The sequence below is a fragment of the Pyxicephalus adspersus genome, chromosome 12, assembly GCF_032062135.1.
Source record: "Pyxicephalus adspersus chromosome 12, UCB_Pads_2.0, whole genome shotgun sequence".
NCBI classification, from domain to species: Eukaryota; Metazoa; Chordata; class Amphibia; order Anura; family Pyxicephalidae; genus Pyxicephalus; species Pyxicephalus adspersus.
In genome coordinates this window covers 14,252,658-14,269,803 of record NC_092869.1, presented here as the reverse complement: position 1 = coordinate 14,269,803, position 17,146 = coordinate 14,252,658, and the positions used below count along the sequence as shown (strand labels likewise).

Genomic DNA, 17,146 nt, shown 5'->3' with positions numbered 1-17,146 from the left:
AAAAAAAAAAGAACATTAGGAGTTAACAATTAATACACAAAAAATACATAGGCAAGGAAACATTTAAAAGATCTTGTTAGAATGACTTAGTTTTTTTGTCATTACATTCAGTTGTACTGAAATGAACAGAATTAATACCATATAGTTTGTGTTTTCCCACAAATTAGCCCAATGGAGCCTATTGACTCCTTGCAAAACACATTTGCATTCCTTATCAAGCTTCAAAACACATTTTTTTCAACCATTAAAAACTAATTTTTAGCTTCAGGTAAATTTCCTGCTGGTTGGATCATTTCCTGTAGCAGCAATGTATTGAGGATAAATGGGACCTGCCCTTGTCTTGCCTGCTGCGGGGATTACTGGAGCAGGAAAGCTGCAACTAAACGTCACTTTTTCTAGCAGCAAAAAGAGACTGCATGGGAACAAACTGAATTAGTTAGGGAGTTAAACGGACATAAGATGTTGCCCTGCATAGACAAATCAAAGGCTTACATTATCATATTTCTCTGTAAATCATGCTTAGCCATTTTTTCTACTATTATATACAGTAGGGAAGTGTTAAAACTCTGAACAGGCTGTTTTTTCTGTCTTATTGGCAAGATTTTCATTTGCATACTTTCCTGGAGGTGCAACAAGTACTGAGTAAATTTCCCTAAAATGAGTTGTTAGTATCTCATGAATATTAACACAGGAACAGTACTCCTCGTTGGATGATTTACTGTAACCTGTTGCTCTGATGACACCTCCAACATTTTATAGTTAAATCTATTTTTTAACTCTGTGCTACATGCTATTAACAAAGCAACAAAATTATTAAAAGGGCATGGAAATATTTATGGAAAATACTATGTCCCCAAAAGGTAACCTCATCCTGATGACGTAGTAGGTTAAAGAATAACAATTACATTACCACAGAACAAATAACACAATAGAGTGCCCCAGAATGTTTCAAAAATAATGAATAACCTAAAAGGGCTTGAGGGGTACATCAACCTAACCTCAATCAAGCATTAATGTGTGATATTAGATGATTTAGATGAAGATATTCCATATTGATTACTAAAAATCTCTCGCACACATTTATCAATTTTCCATAAATAAAAATTGATCGAACCATAAATATTTTTATATCTAATTTACAGAATCCAAATCACTTGCTATTTCTGCAAAGGCCCCCCCTGCCAAGGATGGTGCGCCACGAAGATCTTTGAATCTGGAAGACTACAAAAAAAGGAGAGGACTTATTTAATATGGACCACCAGCCAGCTGTTTCTGACCTTGCATGCTCCATTGTTTCTCAAGTTTTTCATCTGTTTGTTTGTCGTCCTTGGGTTGGAGCAGCAACAAAGTTAAGCGTAGACTCGGAAATTTCATTACTTGTAAAATAAACTTACTGACTTAAAGAAACTGCACAACACCAGTTCTCTGCCCTGGCTGTTGGATTTGTGTTTTTTTATTTTGTTTGCCTCCCCATTTTATAAAGCCTGATCTCAGTGCTCAGTATTACAAGGGATTTGGGGGCTCTGCAGAACATGGAGCAGAAACTGCGTGAGCACCAAGTTACCTAATCTTTGTACGTAAGTAAAAAAAAAAAAAAAAAAAATTACATATTGTATGATAAACCTACGCTATTTCATCGGCTTGAAGGAATGATGGAAGAATGACACTGTATTTGGATATACCTGTAAAGGGCATACATTTTTATTTTATTTTTTTGTTTCTTTTGTGCTGCAGTTAGGTGGCTGACTGTATACCATTCACCAAGATTGTAAATACAAACCCAAAATCCACAACTGTAAGGAAATATTCAATAAAGGATTCTTAATAAATAGACATTGTATTTATGTATTTTCTTGACTCCAAACAACATATATGCATATTGAATGACAACTAATATTTATTCCTATTAATATTATTATAATAATCATATTATTATTAAATAATATTATTATTATTCCTTATTACTATGTTCCCGTGTTCCAGGTAAGTCAATACTTAGTGATACAATTCTAATAAAGGAAGCTTTAGCAGCAGTTCCTATTTTATTTTGAGATGTTCCTTTTTAAGTGTGTACACAGTAATTCACTAGAAAGTGAAGGTAAGAAGCCAGGACCAGAACATACACTTCAAAAAATCAACATTTATAGTTGTCAAAAATCTTTCCTCGTAGATTACCTTCTGTAGTGGACCAGAGCTGTGACTTGTGAATTCTGGCATAGGTACATCACTGAAAGTGAATTTTTAATCAGCAATAAGAAATTTGACTTTAATCCCTTAACCCTTATGAGGGAATCAATTAAATGAGTGGGGTGTCTTCTCTGAAGATATGTTGTGCTTGAGTTTGGTTTCCCCTTCTGTTGGGTTAATGTATTCATTGCATCATTGAAGACTAAAATTTTAGATTGAACTAGCATTGAATCACTTGATTTGCAAAATATACCTTGCATGTAGAAGGTTAAATGTAAAAATCACATCTTAATCTCACTTTTTTCTTGGTATTTGCATCCAACCCCCCTCCCCCCCAGCTACACAACACTGACCCTTCTGTAGATCCTTTGGGTTTGCCAATAACAATGTGGCCAAATTGCTAGGCCTCCTGCACTCCCCTTCCTTCCATCTATTCTCTTGATGGATGATCTGGATGATGCCCCTGTCAAACACCACACCTTCATCACACCATATATTGTCTGATTGACATGGCAGATTAGCTATTTCAGGTTGGCACAATTATTTTTCAAACCTCCCTAGATACAAGGCAAGTGGTCACCCTCTGTCGCCTTTTGGAGAGTTTTGGCAGGTGAAATGTTATTCAGAGCCTCCTCTGACCTTATTATCAAGGACCCCATAGGTGGGATTGAGGATACATCCTTTCTTAGATGTGTAAACCATGGTTCCCTTACCAGAGGACCACATGGTGAAATAAGCAGTCACTTGGAACCCTGAGAGTGTGTGTGTGTGGGGGGGTTGACCATCTTTTTTTATTCCTTCCCCTACCCCTTCATTATCACTCGATTATTGCTACTGTATACTCTCCTAACAGCTAGGGCAAAGCAGGTATAGTGTTTAGGATTTGTAGGGTATGTGCTATATTGTTGATGTTTTGCTGTGCTCATTACAGGTGCTATGAAAGGTCACATATGTGGCAAGCTGCAATGCACTGTTTGTTCTGACAGAAATCGTTTTTTCATCAGTTTGTGCTAAAATAGCTCTTTTGTGGGGTCAAATAGTCAAACCTTCTGACTCAAGTGCATCAATGAACCTTGAGCAACTATGACTTTGTCACCGGTTCCTTGATTGTCCTTCCCTGGTAGATGTGACGTCCCTTTATACAGAGAATTTGCCATGATGTGCTGGCCCCAGTTTTCTGTCCGTTACACTTTTATTCCATTTAACCCATTTTCAATCCATCACCTTCAGAAATGGTTTACTTGATGCCCATATATCGCATTCATGACATATGCTTGTGAATGTTGTGCATTTTGCCTGTCTGTGATTTTTAACTTTGGTTGATTGGTGTATGGTAAGGATGTATATGGTCAGGGTCTGCTATTAGTGGTATGCATAATGTCAGTCCTTAGTATTTATGGTGAGGTTATTGTTGGACTTTATCTGTAGAATATATATATAGTAAACAATTTCCTGTCTATTTTGGGTCCCCTTGTATCCTGGTAATGTTCCAAGCTGAGAAAACTGGAGCTCTAAATTGAAAAAGATATTTTGATAACCAAACAATCAAATCACTATCTAAAGGTCTTTTTAGCGATTTGTAGTACCTGTGTCCAAAATCTGCTGCTAGTCTATGTTGGTGAATAAATCTATTCAAAAGCCTAATCCCCCTATTTATTCATATGCATTTTGGCGTGCTGCATAAGGGAATCCTGTTCATTTTGAATGGGTTTAAGGCATACCTTACAAATGCAATATTTTTAGTGCAGTGCATTCTGTTGCACTGCCTACCTGTGTTTAAATGTCGTTCCAAATAAATGGTACTGCAACACACCATATCTTCTGCAATGTGCTGTGATATTGAAAGGTAAGTTGTGTTTTTCTGCATTGTGATATTGTGATATTTTGAATGGTCACAAAAATTTACTGAAATGTGTGCTTAAATTAGCATTGTTGCACCTCATACTAATGTGTATGTGACCCTTTTTTTTTTTTTTTTTTTTTTACTGACAGAGAAAGTACTCTATCTAATATGTTCAAGTAAAAAAGTACCAAAATACCTATCTTTATCCTGCTTCTCTTTTAAGGTTTGTAAATGTTGTTTGGGGTTTTTTGCATAATGAATGTACTCACTTTTTGTAACTAAATGAGTATCTGTTGCACCTCATACTAATGTGTATGTCTGCTTTTTTTTTTTTTTTTTTTTTTTTTTGACAGAGCAAGTACTCTATCTAATATGCTCAAGTGTGAAAGTACCAAATTACCAATCTTTATCCTGCTTCTCTTTTAAGGTTTGTAAATGTTGTTTGGGGTTTTTTGCATAATGAATGTACTCACTTTTTGTAACTAAATGAGTATCTGTAGATCAATCTAAGTAACATTTAGATGTAATACAAGAGAGATTTCTGTTATGTCACTCACTACTGTGTGTTTAAATATGACGAAAACTGTATAAGGTGCTTCTGCTCCTGTTATATTTTGGACAGAAGGTTGAGCAGTTAGGTTTAAGTAAGGCTGGAGTAAAGATAGTGTGTGTTCTGTACAGGTATTTAACTTTTACTTATCGGTCTAGCTAGCTAAGATTATACTTGTATAGGTATATTCAATTGTCATCGGAACAAAATTGGAGGGGAAATCTTCAAGTGGAAAAGGTACTAGACTAAAAACTACCAATTATATTTGGCATTACCAATAAAAAGGTGCCAGCAGCCACAACACAATCTGCAAAGAAAAAAGCAACAGTAAACCACTTTTGTAGTTTGCCAAGAAACTATATGGAAAGATGCAATACAATGAATGTCAATACAGTGTTCCCTGAATTTTCTTTTTTTTTTTTAAACATCGTTTTTTTGCTTGTTTTCACATAAAAAAAACAGACAGACAACAGTACAAAAGTAATAACCAAAACTTAGACATTAACAAAATCAAAGAGAAGAATAAAAAAAACTACAAAATAAATAAATTGAAGAGAGAGCGCTCGGTCCATACTCGAATGGGAAATACACTTAAAATAAAACAATATGTCCAGAACAACAAGGAGCATGGAATGAGAACAAAATCTAGAACAGTACTGTACACTAAACGATTTTGTGACCATCTTTTAGATAGTTAATGTGATTTCCCAAACAACTTAGTCCGTTAGATACGTTTAGAATATACCAGGCACAGTGACGGAAAGGCGTTAAAATCTGTCTCTGGGTTGCTTCTGGAAAAGAATAAATGAATACCATTTGGCAAAGAACTGGCATTTCTCTCAGCATCTTGGGCTTCTCTACAGCTCCCAGGTCAGATTTTAGTATTTCAATTTCTGGGGGAAGTGAATCAAGCCATTTGAGGAGCAGAGTGCACGTTGCGCTGCCAAGAGACAGACTGATATCCACTCTCTTCTACCTCTGCCTGTTATTACCTCTATCAAATCATCCCAACAACCAAATAAACACAGACTGGGGCGAGCAGGGACAAAATATTTGGTTACCTCATAAACATATTGTAGTACTCTCCGCCAATATTTTTGAATCAGCAGGCATAACTATAAACAACAAACCTGAGTGGCACATGGAATAGTACATTTAGGACAGGCGAAGTTCAGATTGGCATGGGTTTGCGTCCTCTTTTTAAATTGAATTGAATTGTTTCCCTTCATACTTCATCTAACATTGCTTTGCGCAGACTGTTGTATAAACCCCAACCACAATAGGAGTAACATCTTCCATATTTAATTCCTCTCCCCACCTGCAAACATTCGTTGTCAACAAAGGTTTATGAAAATAATCCTGTATGACCTTATACATTTGTGATGTGGATAGGGAGGATAAGAACAACAGATTGTCAAATCGATTGTAGCGCAATGCCCCCTGAACGTCTGATACTATAGATTTGGTATACCTGGTTACCTGTAAGTAGTACAAGGGTAGTAGTACTTAATTCCCTGAAAGTCATCAGGTGCCCCATCTCTAGGTTAAACATATCGCCTATTGTCATCACTTGTTTGCGTCTCCACTTTTTTGGGTATATAGCAGGTAAATATCGGGTAAGCTTCCCCCTGTGGAAACATGGTTTCCACAAATAGGTAAGTACCTGAAAAGGCTAAATGACACTTTAATTTTCTTCCTCACCTCCCTCCAGGCCAAAATGGTGTCCCTAATAGGAATGGTATTCTTCAGATTGGTGGGAAGTGCTGGTAGGGGCTCTGTGTAGCAGGCCTTAAGGTCCCAGGGGTAAGCCAGTGCCTATCCTAATTTAAAGTGGGAAAAAAATGGAAGTTCTCCTAAGCCAGTCAATGATATGTCAAACATGCTAGGTTGTAGGTCCTTATATCGGGGAAGTTAACCCCTCCCACTGATTAAGGCAGATAAAGTTTCTGTAAAGAAATACGTGGGCGAGTACCATGCCATAAAAATTTAAAAAAAAGCTTATTAGGTTGTTTGACATCTTGCCTCCGTGATAACAGTGGTATGGTTTGGAGAAGAACATCGAGTTCAAATGTATGTGTCAAAAAAGCGAAAGCAGTACGTTTTGCCACATCTCATTGTGGTTATTAAAGGTGGATAATTTAACACATAAATGTATGAGGGGTCTTTACCTATCCGTATACCTAGATAAGTAATGCACTTTGCAATTAGGAAAGAGGAGCTATGATCCCAAGCATTCTTTCTGTAACTGGTGAGGGGGAAAAAAATCACACTCTTATCGATATTTATCTTTATAAGTCCTGAACAAGATTTAAACTGGGTAAATGTATGTTGGATAAATGGAAGGTCTGTTGATGGGTCTGAGGAGAAAAGAAGGATGGCATCCACAAAGAACGCTTCTTTGAGTCTAGAATTAGTGAGTTGGAGCCTGTGAAACCCCGGAGATTGCTTAAAAAAACGAACCAATGGTTCGATCGCTGGGTTGAAGAGCACCAGTGAAAGTGGGCAGCTCTGCCTAGTGCCCCACTCCAACTATATATTTTTCGAAAGAAACCCCAAGGTATGAACTTTCGCATATGATCCACTGTACATAGCTATAAGCAAGGAACTGGAGAAAGCCAGGCGACATCCACAGAGTCAAATGCCTTTTCAGCGTCTATACTAATTATAGTAATGTCTTCTTGTGGATGTCGCCTCGCAAAGTTCACAGCCACCAGCACTTTACGAATATTTGCTTACCCCTGAACATCCGCAAACAGGTTAATTAAAGAAATGGGATGATAGGATTCAGGGCGTCAGGGGTCCCTGTCTTTTTTAGGGTGCACATTGATTTACGACTCCATACCTGAGGTACCATAAGTACCTTGATCCCACATGGACTGGTATAGACTGTGCAAGTCACCGAGAACATCTTTGCTCTTCATCTTATAAAATTTGGCTGTATAGCCACCTGGACCTGGTGACTTGCCATTATTCCTTCCCGTAATGGTGGACAGTATCTCCTGGTCCATGATCAGGGAATTCATAAAATCTAGGTCCCCTTGGGTAAGCATGGGCAAGGAGATAGGATTGAAAATCGCTGAATCCAATATAGTTTCTACCATTTTTTTGGCATATAGGCCAGTATAGAAATTTGCTAGTCGCGAATTAATTTATGCGGGGTCTGTCACTAAAGCCCCAGTGGATGACAGTAGTCATAATATACCTTGGTTGATATATGATAGACGTACAAGGTTAGTTAACATCTTTCCTGCTTTGTTCCCGAATTTGTGGAAACGTAATCTGGTATACCTCTGCTTAAATTGTTCATACCTCTCCAACCGGTCATCAAACTCTTTCTTAGCCTCTAACCAAATCTCTTTAGCCGTTTCGGATGGAGAATGAGTAAGTTTGTTGTTCCTGTCGAAGATTATGCAGTGCCCGGAAATAGCTGTCATTTACCTGTTTTTTCCTTTTGGTTACAAATTGTAAAATACTGCCACACATATATGCCTTCCCAGTTTCCCAGAACAATCTCGGATCATTCCTGTGCTCACCGTGGCCACAAATGTATGCCACGCTGAATGTAATTCTACCTGAAAAGCATGGTCAGTGTCCAGAAAAGAAGGGAATCGCAATAAAATGGCACCCCCCTTAGATATGGTGTTAGATAGCACTAGCTGAACAGGGGTATGATCCGAGATCGCAATAGCCTCAATTGTTATACTGTGCACAAAATGAATTAAGGGCACAGATGAAATGAACAGAACAAATAATCCAGTCGGGCATGGGAGGGGTGGACGGGAGAAAAAAAAGGAAATTGACGCTCCAGCAGGTACCTGAAACTGCAACAAATCAGCCTAAACACTGAAAATCCTACTCGTCTGTCCTCTCCTTCGTTCATGACTATATTGAAGTCACCCCTCACAACTTTATATGGAGTTGGATCTTCAAAAATCCAACGTGTAAAGGCGCTGTGGGCGAGTTGGGTGCGTAAACATTATGAATAGGGAACGTTTTATCTGCAAATTCAATAGTGGCTCTAAGATTTCTCCCTTCCCTATCTGACTGAGAGGAAATTACCTTACTTGTACATTTGTGATCCGCTGCTAGAGAACCCAGGACCCTCCCCACCCATTGTTTGGGCATCCTGGAGAAATCCTGGATATCCAGGTGAGTATCCTAGAGCAAAGCAATATCTGCTTTGAGCTTCTTTAAGTGGCGTAATATTGCCATAAGCTTGTTAGGGGATCTCAACCCTTTACCATTCTATGAAACTATGCATAAATCAAGTGGCATAACATATAAGAATACACGATGCATAGCTGGTAAACTCACAAACATGAAAACAAACCACTACAAGGTCCATTGAGTCAGTGAGATGACCCAGTGGGGTCCATGGTCCCGGAGCGACAACCCAAAAAGACAATGCATAGCTTGAAACTCAGGTGTGAGTCTGTGGCAAGAAAAAGGGGGCCAGTGGTTATTGTATTGCCCTGTTGTGATACAAAAAAAATGGATATCCTGTGCTTCTCCATATCATAGGATGAATAACAAACTCTCTTCAGGTGCATTAAAAACAAATGAAAAGAAGAAAAAAAGTTGGAGCCAAAAACGAAACCATAAACAACATAAAATTATGTAGTGGACAATCAAGGTGTAGATGCAACTTTCCTTGCGTTCCCATGAGAGTATGAGTATACAAAAAGCTTCTGCTTGCCCAATGAAGGGTAGAAAAAGAGGAGAATGTGTCACGATAAATTGCTGAAAAAATAAAGGTGATGATCCATTATTGATATAAGCCAAGTAGCCTGAGACTCAAAGGGTAGTAGAAATAAACAGATTTCGCGTGACTTGTTTGAGGCTTTCTCCTTCTTTGCATCCATGGATTTTTTAATGACTGTGTCGATAAGATTCCTATGATTGCAAAGCTGGAGGTCTTTCTGGTGAGGAGCTTTGCCCTTGTGGCGGAGATAGCTGAGAGCCTAGTGTATTCAGCAAGTTGTTATCCTCTGAATTATCTAAGTTGTCATTACAGCTTTTAAGAAATTCCTCTGCATCCTCTGCTGCTGTGAAGGTATAATTATCACCCTGAAAATCGTATAAATGTAAAGTGGCAGGGTAAGCTAGGGTAAAACGAATCCTGCATTTAACGAGCATCATCCAGACGCGCTCCATTTACCTTGATGTGGACCAGACAGGACTGCCAAGATTTCCATTCACCGGTGCAGCTGGGATGAAAATTGATGCTGAATGCGATGACCCCCTGGCATACCTGAAGTTGTTTTTGACCGATGAAGTTATCAAAAAAATTGTTGCAGAGACAAACAGGTAAGTGTGTTTGGTAACATATTGACATTTTTTAAATTGTTTGCTATTTTTTTTTTTTTTTATGTAAACATGTATGCTGCTCTATGTTTGCTAACGTTTTTATTTTTTTTTTTATGCCAACATGTGTGCTGCTCTGTGTTTGCTAACATAATACTTGCAACCTTTGCCACGCTCAAAAGAACATGTCCTAAAATACCTTTCTTTTGTTTTATGCAGGTACGCTGGACAACAACAAGGTGCGCCACACCTGAGGTTTGCAAGAAGCAGAAAGTGGGAACCTGTGACCAAGGATGACATTTGGCTGTTTTTGGGCTTGGTGATCCTGCAGGGACTTGTGGGCAAACCCATGCAGAAGTGGTACTGGTCCAAGAATAAAATGATTGCCACTCCATTCTTTGCCACAGTCATGCCAGAATACCGCTTTTCCCTCATAAAGAAGTACCTGTACTTCGCAAACAATGAAGAATTTGATGGGACTATCCATCCTGCACCAAAACTGAAGAACATTTGGGAAGTGTCTAAGATGATTCTACAAAATTTCCAGCAAACCTATGTGCCAGAAAGAGATGTCAGCATTGACAAAAGTCTAATGGCTTACAAGGGGAGGCTCAGCTGGGTGCAGTACATTGCATCAAAGAGGGCTCCATTTGGTGTGAAAACGTATATGCTGTGCGAATCCTCATCTGGAATACAATACTGTACACTACAAAGAAGTGATGACAACATTAATGTTTTACAAATGGACTGGTCATAATATACTTTTAGGAAGAAGACCAAACAACCTGCTACTCTGATCATGAACAACTAAAAGAAACCACATGGGTTTCATAGTTATATTAACAAAACTTCTGTGGGTATTCTGCCATGAATGATTGATTTATATCAATTGCATGTGCAAACATTAAAGATTCAAGTTGTATAAATGTGCCCAATACCTGATGCAGATAAATTAGACAAGTTATACCCAGGTTAAGATTGACAAGGCCAGCGAGCAAGATATACTGCTTGTGTTTGGGTATACCAAAATAGCAAAGAAAAAGGAATGAAGTACAAATTTCTGTGCTAAATAATGGAAAATAGCAAATATATGGCATATGAATATGTAAAGTGATTGAAGAAGTAAACAAGTGAACTGGGTATACTAATAAAAGTAAGTAAACATTTTATGCCAAAGTGTAAAGTTAAATTGGGACCCATACATTAGAGTCATTGGATTTTAGGATTGCTCACTACAGGGAGTAGGAGATTGACTAAGTTACTGTGTGGCAACTTTACATACATTGACCAGGATTTTAATGGTACCTAAAAAATTGTCCAAATTCATATCCAAGTAATTATAAAAAAATATTATTTTTATGATCAAATAAAAAAAAAATGTAAAACTTGCCTACCCATTTTCTTCTATCTTTTGAAACCCTCAATAATTACCACCACTACATATCTTCCCTCCTGTTGTGTGTTACTTTCCCCACCTCCTAGATTGTCAGCTCTTCTGGGCAGGGTCCTCTCCTATTGTGTCGCTGTCTGTATTTGTCTGTCATTTGCAACCCCTATTTAATGTACAGTGCTGTGTAATATGTTGGCACTATATAAATCCTGTTTATTAATATTAAGAATATTAATAATAATAATTTGCCAGCATAGGGTTATGTGTTTTTAATGATTGAACCACCAATTCATTTTTGAGAAATTCAAACAAAATGGTCAGTGATAATTTAAATGCTCTTCTATGCATTTCATATGCAGCCTCTTCAGGAACAGCATAAACAACTAATATGTTGTATACAAAAGGCAGAACAGTTTAATGTCAGGCTTAGTGTAAATAAGATGGTGAAAACCAGACAGAGAAGGACCAAAATGATACGTATCAGGTAAACGTACTGTCAGGCTAACATACTACCAATTCAACAAAGATTTAGGAAGCAAAAACAAAGTAAGTCCCAAAATGAATGCAGATGAACTAATATTCCAACAGCAGCACTGGGAAGGAAAGGACCTGGAACCTTTTATCCAACTTTCATCCCGTTTTAAGCATACCTATCACTGATCAAAATTAGAAGGAATACCAAAACTCCAGTTACAGCACAGGAAGATATCTTTGTTGTGTACAAGACCGATTTTTCACATGGGGTGAGAAGCCTAGGAACTTAACTATATGATAAGGTAAACCCTAAGAAGAGGATGCATACAATCCCTAAAGTAGAATAGGTTTATGGTAGCTTTACCCAAAGTACATGTAGGCTCCTTTTTGGAAGACAATAGGGCCTTTATAAGCATTTTGGCTCATCCAGGCAAATCCCATACCAAGATTTCCAGCTTTAGACCAACTTTCTTGATTAACTACAATCTCAAAATTATGATTAAAATTTTAATGGTTCCATTCTTTTCATTGTTAGGACATTTTATATTTTTCTGGACCTGTTGGACTTCCCACAAAACAGTCAAGCACCTGACCAGACTTGTAGAACTATTGCTCTTGTTACTGCTATTTACTCTGAAACTCTGCATTCTAAACCTTCAAAGGCACCTTGTTTGCAGATGACATCCTAATATATCTCTTACCCCTACTACCATCCCTAACTTTCTCAAACTCCTACATTCCTTGCCATCATGCCATCTTTTCAAATTTACATATATATATATCTGCAGGAGCAGATCATCACCTCAAATGTTTCAACAAACAACCAAAACAAAAGTACAAAAATAAAATACACAGAACAATGGCAGACTGTCCCAGAATCTTAAACTGGTTCTAGAAACCTTTCATAAGTATTATATTAAACTATACACCTTTTTTTCTAATATCCCTCTCCCAAAAAACTGACCAAAAATCATGCAAACATTTTGGATAAAAAAATTGAGTGCAAAAGAAATTCTAAAAGCTATTACAAGTTTAAAGGGTAATAGCACCCCTGGCCCAGATGGCTTTTAAAATATGTTCTATAAGTGTTTGGACCGGAACTGGCTCCCCACTTGGTCCAATACTTTAACTATCTTAGAGCAGGTAATTTAGTTCCAGAAAATGACAACAAGGCCTTTATTAGGCCCTTATTAGTGTCATTCCTAAAGCTCTCAGCTCCGCTCCTTTAATTGCTCTTAAAGCCCTTTACTAGTTGTAGTAAAGGAGAAGAAACTCTATCCAGGAACACATATCACAGGGCGGCAACAGCAATCGGGAGCGGAGCTGACCGTTCTGCTCCCGATTGCTCTTGCAGCCCTTAACAGCCCTATTCAGGAACACAGGAGTCCTAGGGATGAGTGAGAATGCCTCTGGCAAATTTTACTCGCACTTCAGATGGTTACGCAAAATTTCAGCGAACCGATTTTGCGAAACCCTCAGAAGATCGAGGAAATTATAACAGGAGGATTCACAGGATTCCCTGGGAATCCTCCTGTTTGCGATTCTGTTTGTGATCATTGGAGGTTAACCTCTAGTAACCTCTAATCCTGCGGATCGCACACTGTTCTCAATAAATGTGGCCACAGCAGTATTCATTGAGAAGATCCCCTGCACTAAAGGTTAAATGGGGACAAATCTCTCCATTCATTCACTTCTAATGCTCTGTGATTGGCTGGGGAAATGAAAATCCTGATGACCCTTGAGCCAATCACAGAGCACTAGAGGTGATGAATGGGGAGACTTGTCCTCAATTAACCTCTAGTGCCCAGTAAGTTAGTTACACAAATCACACACAATCAATAAATTACTTTAACAATAATTTTTTTTTTTTTTTTTTACATACGAATTTGCACTGTTGAATTTTATTGTGTTGGTCAGGTCTATCCGAATTCTAATAGCCATATTCGGTTCTAATATAAGGACAACCCAAACTCGAACACCAACTCTATAGGGGACTACAGACCAATTTCTCTAATTAACTGTGACCTCAAATTAATGACTTAAGTGAGGCTGATAGACTCAGTACCTTTTTGGGTCATTATATACACCTGGATCAGGTTTGTTTTCAATGTCAACTTCAGCCCAAGACCAAACTAAGAGGACATTGGCCCGCCTATCCATTACACTGGGAGTAAGGCCCAGATCATTACTGGTATTCCCCAGACACCAATCCCCCAATCTATCCCCGTAGTCTTCACCTATAGCAGCCCCCGCTCAGCCTCGGAAGACTGGTTGCGTCTCCCAGCACTCGGTTGCCCCCAGGACTTGGTGCGCAAGAGATGGTGTCTGGTGATAGGCCAGCAGCTAACCAGAAATTCCACAAATACAGGGTACAGAATTATCAAGAAATCCAGAAACAAGCCGAAGTCAAAACACAGGAAATCAGTCCACCATGCGAGGTATAAAGGGAAGGGCACAAAGCAGAGTCAGGGTCATTTTTTATTGAGTTAGATCTTTCACGTGTTTTTTACTCATTTTTGGGTGGCGAATCCAGAAATGACCTCAGTTTTTTACTATCACATCCAGTTTTTATGATACAATGAAAAAATAATGAAAAAATAACTTGAATGTACTATTTTTTACATTTATTTTGTTCATACAAAGAATTTATTGTTACTCTATGACATTTTTTTTACAGTAAAACATTTGAAAACTATTCGGGTAAGCGGTTAAGGTAAAAATGTATGCTTTTAGCTTTCTTAGTGTTTTTTTTTTAGCTTCCTGGAGTGTTCAGTGTTAGGACAATCCCACCAGATGCTCCAACAATAGTCAGCCATCATATGTACATCCCATTTACCCTGATACCCTCCTTCCATGATCTTCAAATCTTGATAGAATTGTTCACCTTGCTCATCACTGACTGCACCAAGGTTTTCTGGGAAATTAGAAAGATGGCTATACAGAAAATGCGCCTTGATGCTCATATTGCAACCAAGCATTTTGTAGCTCTCCAAGAGTTTCTGGACAACTATATATTATATTTAAATATTTGCTTGTGTGTTTCCAAGAATGTCCTTGACAATGGCTTTGAATGATTACCAAGCATTCTTTTGGACTTCTGACACTGTCCTCATGAAATGTTCATCTTTGATGAGCTCCCTAATCTGTGGACCATCAAACAAACCGGTCTTTATTTTTTCAAATGACAAGCTAGAAAATGCCAAAATGAGGTACTTGAAACAGTCTCCTTCAGTTGGCAAATCTTTAACGAAACTGCTTCATTAGACCCAGTGGCTCATGTAGAATGTTTGGATCACCTGGTTTAAGGGCAGATTTTGGGGGCCAATTTTCTTTCCACCCAATGCCTCTCATGAGCTCTGCTGTCCAACATACACTGATAACAGGGAAACTTGGTGTATCCGCATGACTGACCAAGAAGGAATCATACTATTTTAAGGTCAACACAGATGACCCAATTGTGTTGGTGATATTGCAACAACTCAATTACTCTCTTTGTCTGCATATTCCTAACAAATAAACTGAATGGTCAATTGGGACTGACACAAATATATTGCCATTGTAATGGACGACACATTTTAAGCTCCGCTTTGAGCTATCGATAAATAGTCCCCTTTCAGTTGAGTTATAGATTGGAATTCGCAATTCCTCCATTAAAACGGGCTATGACAATACACAAAGCCACTGTCAGTTTCTAAAGTACTGCAGAAATGCAATTTTTTTGGTTCGAAAATACGATATCTTCGTTCCTTTTTCAAGTAAGTTTTTCTAAAAAACTTGATGTTAGGAGTTCTGAAGCCTTTTTCAATAGTTTCAAATCACGCGCCAAATCAGTCAACTCTCACTGATCAAATCTCTTACGAACAGAGTCCTCTTCACTTTCAATCTCCTTATCATTGTTGTCACCTAGTTCATCACCATAATCATATTCTTCAAGAGAGGGTAGTGTAACGAAAAACCGGCACTGGGATTTCATCTGAATGAGCCACTAGGTGAATAGCCAATGGTAAACTAGGATACTCTGTTACATTTATTTTTCCCGAAAGGGTGGTGGGGTCTGTCTGTATGTGAGAAGTGATCTAAAAGTGAATGTGAAAGAAGAAATTGCGTAAGGAACAAGCGATGAGGTTGAAGCAATATGGGTGGAGTTGAATGTGGGATTAAACAACACACAATTAATAATTGGAGTCTGCTATAGGCCCCCCAGTGCTAGGGAAGAAATAGAAAATCAACTACTAGCACAGATAGAAAAAGCAGCAAAAAGTGGAAGTGTTTTAATCATGGGAGATTTCAACTACCCTGACATTGACTGGAGTAATGGCACTACAGAAACAGCAAAAGGGAGGTGACCATAATATGATTTCATTTAATGTAAGCTGTAAACAGGAAACAGGCTCACTGTTTGGCTTGTGAAACAAGTGGACTTTTAATCAAGTGGAGTTAGAAAAAACAGGAGGCTGATATTGTGCATATTTTGCATTTGGGAGTGGTGTCTGCTTGACTGTCAGTTTTGTTTTAAACAGTTTTTTTTTTTGCTTGACTGTCAGTTTAGTTTTAATAGCTTTTTTTTCCGTCCTGACCTCCAAGGGGGAGTGGTCAAGGCTTCGCAGGTGATTTAAGTTCCTGGGGCACTCATTTTGAGCTTGCTCACTGTTTGGCTTGTGAAATAAGTGGACTTTTAATTAAGTGGAGTTAGAAAAAACAGGAGTTTGAAAACAAAAGAAGTTAAATCTTTATAGTAACCACAAACTGTAAGTAAACGTTTATAACTCCTTGTAAACAAGCAAACATTGTTACTAGGAAGATGAGTGGTAGCAAGTTGTAAAGTTTGGTTCAGTGCACAGTCTGTCACATGTATGCACAAATGGAGCAACAGCTGGTAGGTAAATGCCGCTGTGACAGATGTGCGCAAGTCGCCTTTCTGGTATCTTGCTTTGGAGAGCTGGAGAAGCGCATTACAACACTGAAATCACTCGATCACCTTGAGAGGGGTCTCCTGCTCACTGAGCAGGCAGTTATTGGCTTCGATGTGGTATGAGCATGTAGGCAGTTGGGTTAATGAAACTAGAGGGAGTGGTAGGGGCACCCAGAAAAGGAAGGCCAGCCCTGGGTTTGAGTACCCCAACATGTTTGCAAAGTTATGTGAAGATGTGCAGGTGGCAGACCCAGTGGTGGCAACTCTTGATGTTACTGCTACCCCTAACAGCCTGGAGAGCAGCACATCAAGTAGTGGTGGAGAGGGAAACGCAGGAAGGAAAAAACAATTGGCAGTCATAGGGGATTCTATCATCAGGAGGACTGATGTGAGAAGTGATCTAAAAAGTGAATGTGAAAGAAGAAATTGCGCAGGGAACAAGCAATGAGGTTGAGGTATTATGGGTGGAGTTGAATGTGGGGTTGA

At 38.5% G+C, this 17,146-nt stretch overlaps 1 protein-coding gene across 1 annotated transcript in view; it reads left to right on the top strand.

The window, feature by feature from the left end:
- RTF1 (RTF1 homolog, Paf1/RNA polymerase II complex component) overlaps nucleotides 1-1,833 on the top strand; it is a gene marked incomplete in the record, with an annotated part of 35,806 nt that extends 33,973 nt beyond the window's left edge. Inside the window, 1 exon segment of the mRNA XM_072428502.1 lies at nucleotides 1,143-1,833. Within this exon segment, the coding sequence (XP_072284603.1) occupies nucleotides 1,143-1,249 (107 nt within the window).
- Nucleotides 1,834-17,146: the final 15,313 nt, after the last annotated feature.